Here is a 6,290-nt window from a genome sequence, read left to right as displayed (position 1 = left end):
CCACTGAGTTGTATGCCTAAAAATGGTTATTGGTAAATTTTATGTTATGTATATTTTACCAAAATTAAAAATGGAGGTCATTAAAAATGGAGACCAATGGTCTCCCACTGGTCAAGTCTGAGACAATTTAAGAATCAAAATAAATAATGTAGTAATAGATTTTTTTAAACCCACTGAGTAAAATAGCACTCTGTGAGTTGATATCGATATGAATAACTAAATAAATAAGAAGGGAAAGTTCTACCTCACAGTAGAATTCCAAGGAATAAATGCAGAAGGAATGATAGAATTAGGAAATCACTATTTGGAAATCACTATGGTAAGAATTAATTTAGGCAAGAATCGTCAATGGATCCTAGAACTGTGAGTGAAGATATAATGAGGAACAGGATAAGTAGATATCTTTAAATATCCTTCTACAAAATAGGTATTATTAATAAGTACAAAAGCTACTAATTAACTTTAGGAGACAGCATCTTAACCAATTGGTAAAAGTTAATATCACTGGTTATGGGACAAATTGACATCTCCTGCCTCCTGATATGATGCACCGAGAAGAAAACAGCATCACTGTGTGGTATTCCTGCCCAAAACACATAAATCATGAAGTCACATCAGACAAACCCACACTGAGGGTCATTCTACAAAATAATTGACCCATACATTTCAAAGAGGTCAACATCAGAAAAGACATGAGGCAGGCTTTCCTGGTGGCGCAGTGGTTAAGAATCTGCCTGCCAATGCAGGGGACACGGGTTCGAGTCCTGGTCTGGGAAGATGCCACATGCTGCGGAGCAACTAAACCCGTGCGCCACAACTACTGAGCCTGTGCTCTAGAGCCCATGAGCCACAACTACTGAGCCCACGTGCCACAACTACTGAAGCCTGTGCACAGCAACGAAGACCCAACACAGCCAAAAATAAGTAAATAAATAAATAAATTTATTAAAAAAAAAAAAAAGACAAGACATGAGGCCCCACCCCGCATGGAGCCTCTCCCGGCGGTGGCAGAACCCAAGACACCTCCAGTGTTCCGATGGCACGCTCTCTCGATGGCCCGCTATGAAGAGGTGAGCATGTCTGGCTACGAGGAATTCACGCAGGTGGTGGAGCAGCACAGTGGCAAGACCATTTTCGCCTATTTTTCTGGTTTTAAGGACACCGAAGGCAAAAGCTGGTGCCCCGACTGCGTGCAGGCTGAACCAGTTGTACGAGAGGGGCTGAAGCATGTTGGTGAAGGATGGGTGTTTATCTACTGCCAAGTAGGAGAAAAACCTTATTGGAAAGATCCAAATAATGACTTCAGGAAAAAGTTGGAATTAACTGCAGTGCCTACACTACTTAAGTATGGAACACCTCAAAATCTGGTAGAATCTGAGTGTCTTCAGGCCAACCTCGTGGGGATGTTGTTCTCTGAAGATTAAGATTTGATGATGGCAATTGTGTCTTTATTTCCTGATTTGTTCTAGAATAAAAGAATCTGCATACTCGCTTTGAATTCATGTTAGCAATAAGTAAATAAATGATGATAAAAAAAAAAAGACGTGAAAAGGACTGAGGAACTGTTCCCAGTTGAAGGACACTAAAAAGCATGATAATCACCATATGCAATGCTTGATTTTGGAACAGATCCTGTACTTTAAAGGACAGTATTTGTGTATTTATTTATTTATTTATATTGAACTATAGTTGATTTACAACATTGTGTTAGTTTCAGGTGTACAGCAAAGTGACTTAGTTATATATATATATTCAGATTCTTTTCCCTTGTAGGTTATTATAAGATATTGAATATAGCTCCCTATGCTATACAGTAAATCCTTGTTGTCTATCCATTTTATACATTGTAGTGTGCATCTGTTAATCCCATACTCCTAATTTATCCCTCCCCTGCCCTTCCCTTTGGTAACCATAAGTTTGTTTTCTATGTCTGTGAGTCTGTTTCTGTTTTGTAAATAAATTCATTTGTATTATTTTTTAGACTCTGCATATATGTGATAGCATATAATATTTGTCTTTCTCTGACTTACTTCACTTAATATAATATTCTCTATGTCCATCCATATTGCTGCAAATAGCAATATTTCATTCTTTTTTATGGCTGAGTAATATTCCATTGTATACGTGTGTGTGTGTGTGTGTGTGTGTGTGTGTGTGTGTGTGTGTGTGTGTATACCACATCTTTATCTATTCAAATGTCGATGAACATTCAGGTTGCTTCCATGCCTTGGCTATTGTAAATAGTGTTGCTATGAACATCGGGGTGCATGTATCTTTTTTTTTTTTTTTTTAATTTATTTATTTATTTATATTTGGCTGTGCTGGGTCTTCGTTTCTGTGCGAGGGCTTTCTCTAGTTGCGGCCAGCGGGGGCCACTCTTCATCGCGGTGCGCGGGCCTCTCACTATCGCGGCCTCTCTTGTTGCGGAGCACAGGCTCCAGACGCGCAGGCTCAGTAGTTGTGGCTCACGGGCCTAGTTGCTCCGCGGCATGTGGGATCTTCCCAGACCAGGGCTCGAACCCATGTCCCCTGCATTGGCAGGCGGACTCTCAACCACTGCGCCACCAGGGAAGCCCGCATGTATCTTTTTGAATTAGAGTTTTCATCTTTTCCAAATATATGTCCAGGAGTTGGATTACAGAATCATATGGTAGCTCTATTTTTACTTTTTTAAGGAAACTCCACACTGTTCTTCATAGTGGCCATACCAATTTAAATTCCCACCAACAGTGTAGGAGGGTTCCCTTAAAGGACATTATTAGAAGAATCAGAGAAATTTGAATGGAGTTTGGGGATTAGATAGTGATACTGTATCTCTACATATGCTAATTTCCTGATTTTGATGGTTGCACTGCCGCTATGAGGAGAATATGCCTTGGTTTTAGGAAACACATGCTGAAGTATTTAGGAGTAATGGGGCATCATAACTGAAACTTATTCATAAATAGTTCAGAAAAAAATTGTGAATATATATATATATGAGATACACAGTGAATATATATATATACATATATGAGATACACACACATACATAGAGAGAGAGACTGATAAGGCAAACACAGTAAAAAGTTAACTGGTGAGTCTGAGTAAAAAGTCTGGGTGGGCTTCCCTGGTGGCAGTGGTTAAGAATCCGCCTGCCAATGCAGGGGACACGTGTTCAAGCCCTGGTCTGGGAAGGTCCCACATGCCGCAGAGCAACTAAGCCCGGGCGCCACAACTACTGAAGCCTGCGTGCCTAGAGCCCGTGCTCTACAACGAGAGAAGCCACCTCAATGAGAAGCCCACGCACTGCAATGATGAGCAGCCCCCGCTCACCGCAACTAGAGAAAGCCCATGCGCAGCAACGAAGACCCAACGCAGCCAAAAAAAAAAACCAGTCTGGGTGAAGAGTCTGCCGGAACTCTTTGTACAATTCTTGCATCTTTTCTGTAAGTTTGAAATTATATCAAAATCAAAAGTTAAAAAAAAATCAACAAGCTCTTTATTAAGAACCAGAAAACTTACCTTATTTCTCTTTCCTTTTTAAGTTATATTTCCATTCTACTTTCCTTACAGACTTTTATCTCAATGTAATATAGTTTTATGTTTAAAAGTCTACTATTGATTACCTAATAGGCTACCTTGCGTAAAAATATACACATTTAAATATTTTAAAGCTTTCTTCAAACCATAAAAAATTATTCTACATGGAGCTATCATAACAATTAAAATCAGTACAAATTTTACAAAGTTTATCAAAACAACAAATATTCCAAATTTTGATAATTATTAAACATAGAGAGTAAAATGATATTGGAAATGTATCTTTGCGTCATGTATCAGTGGATTAATAATACTTATTGCTATAGTGAGGCAGGATTCAGAATTAATTTTATTCCTTTTTTTTAATTAAAAAAAGTCCCCCAAAACGTTGTTCATATAACTAAGTGGATGGGGAAGGAAGGCATTTTGTTATAACGATGTCCTTCAATTGTTTGAACATCTTTCAAGTTAGAAGCCAAGTCACATAACGACCTATTATTAAAAATTATTGTATTCAAGTCTCAGCTGACAACTCAATCTTGTCTTCCATCAATTTTGTTGAAAACAAAGAATTAGAACCAATGGAGTTGGAAAGGGATTGATACTCAGTGATGAGGGTCATTTCCTTTTTCAATCTCATCACTAATAGCTTGACTAGTCTATTTGTTCGGAGCCCCAGAGATTTTTCTACCTCAGGGCAGTGCACCTTGGGAAGATTAAGCGTGAGTGATGTGAGTGAAGAGTGCTAGAATGGAGACTGTGAAAAAGACAGGTGGGAAAAAGAATCAATAGCCACCTGTGGTCAGTGGCTACCGTATTAGAGAGCAGTTCTTGAATTTTAGTTTCAGATTGCTACTGGGTTTGGTGTAGTTCTTTTACTTATTTAGACTTAATGCTCTACTGTTTCTTGCATTTCACAAAGACTAAGAACTTTGTATTTTATATATTTTATAGCTCTTATCACAAGTGCCTAGTAACTGTTTTAAAATATTACTGGCATCTGATGCAAGAATTATCAGAGAAATGTTACAGAGAGGATATAAAACTGTTCAAAGGTTTGGACACGAGTGTTCATGATTCCACGGACAGCAATCTGCACTGGGTCCAATTACTGTTTTTGAGTATGATTTAACATGTTTATCAAAAAGATGAAAGCCTTGAAAACAAAGCTGTGGGAGTCAATTTCAACATTCCATTTCTACCCAATTAACCAAGACTAAAATGCAATCCACTGGCTTTTTCGCCTCTGCCCCAGCATCTTGTACCTTCTCCTTATGGTTACTCATTTACACCATGATGGACTAATAGAGGCCTCATGCATTTTCTTTTTATGTCTAAATGATTTAAATTTCTTCTAGTTTCCCTGAGATTTCTTGCACAGTGCCAGACGTTCTTTTGGTATTCACAAATATTAACTTAAATAAAAGACTGCATGACAATTACATGACTTTTCTCAGAACCTCTTACAGCTTTCCAAGGTCTTTTAACAGGAACGAGTAGGTCTCAACCAGAAGGTATTCTGAAGAATTCTCCCCAAAGGTCCCAGGGCCAGGAGTGAGTCTCCCACCCCTGCAGGCACTTTAGGACCCAGCTAGCTCAAGGTTGATGGGAGTTAAAAAGAAGGCAGGCTGTTTTGTCCTGGTCTCTGATTAGCCCCCATGTCTTTCCCAGTCCACAGAAGCAGCCTGTGTTCAGGACGGCCTGAGCTGGGCCAGCTCAGTTTAAATAAAGTCATTGATTTCACTCTGCCAATTTGGAGGAAGAAAATACTAGGAGGCTCACAGTCCAGTCCTGGGAATGACGGAAACTACGCCCTTAAAAGGGCCTATATATCGAAAGACTGAACTGCTTTCATTCATTCCTTCTTCCCATACTGTTTTCTTCCACCAAAATATAATTGAAGGGCTAACCTGACTTGGTAACACCGAAGAATTACCTGGAAGCGTTCTATCTTTTCACTTTTTGCATATCTTCCAAACACCAGCTACGAGATTTACTCATCTCTGCATCCCTAGAACCTAGAACAGTGCTGAGCATAGAGGAAGCAGTAACTACTTATTAAAGAAAGTATTGCTTTGTAATTCTAGGGAACTTAACATTTTGTAATTTGCTTCAAAAAAGTGAAAATGCCCGTGTGGGGTGTTTTCCTCGGGTTTCTCCATTTTAATATGCCTGTGTCTAAACTGGTCCCTAGCTACCGTTCGGAGGCCCCTCTTTCACAAGCCCCCCCGCCCCCCGCCCCTTTGCGCCGCAACAGGCGGGCAAGAGCCCTGAACCTCCCCTCATGTCTCATACGTGACATTTTTCCTTTTCATAATAATAATAATAATAGTGTATGCTCATAGCAGAAAGTTTAGAGATGCAAAGAAAAATGAAATTACACGTATTCCCGCCACTCTGAGAGAACACCACCTAAGGTTTATTAAGCCTTCACTATGAGTTAAACCTAGTTTTAAAACGCGCGATCTCATTCCCTAAAGACTTATTTCGCGGAATTTCTTTGCAGGCTTTTCTCTAACCCAAGCCCCGATTCGCGCTGGTCTTTCGATTTTCTGCTCAGCTCCAGGCCCTAAGTGGCGCACAAGATACAATTCTGCCAGGGGCGGGTAAAAATCTGTTAGTCTCCGTAAAAATTGGTCTGGAAATCTCTCGGTTTGGCATTAAACTCTGCGTCAGCCTAGGGGGGAAATTCCATTTATTGAGGAAACTCCGCCTGGCTCCGGACCCTTCCTCACGAGCACGGTACTTCCCCAGACCTGGCCCTCCGG

General features: G+C 40.0%; 1 protein-coding gene across 1 annotated transcript; it reads left to right on the top strand.

The window, feature by feature from the left end:
• Positions 1-1,052: 1,052 nt before the first annotated feature.
• On the top strand, positions 1,053-1,437 carry LOC103014049 (thioredoxin domain-containing protein 17-like). Its single transcript, XM_057527211.1, has one exon. It carries the CDS (start codon positions 1,053-1,055, stop codon positions 1,422-1,424), a length of 372 nt encoding a protein of 123 aa, XP_057383194.1. The 3' UTR covers positions 1,425-1,437.
• The last annotated feature ends 4,853 nt before the right edge of the window (positions 1,438-6,290 follow it).

This window comes from Balaenoptera acutorostrata, chromosome 13 (assembly GCF_949987535.1).
Source record: "Balaenoptera acutorostrata chromosome 13, mBalAcu1.1, whole genome shotgun sequence".
NCBI classification, from domain to species: Eukaryota; Metazoa; Chordata; class Mammalia; order Artiodactyla; family Balaenopteridae; genus Balaenoptera; species Balaenoptera acutorostrata.
Note: the sequence above shows the minus strand (reverse complement) of the source record. Positions and strands in the feature narration are given on the sequence as shown.

Coding starts and splice junctions, on each gene's coding strand:
- LOC103014049 (XM_057527211.1), top strand. CDS start 1,053: ATGGCCCGCTATGAAGAGGTGAGCATGTCTGGCTACGAGGAATTCACG.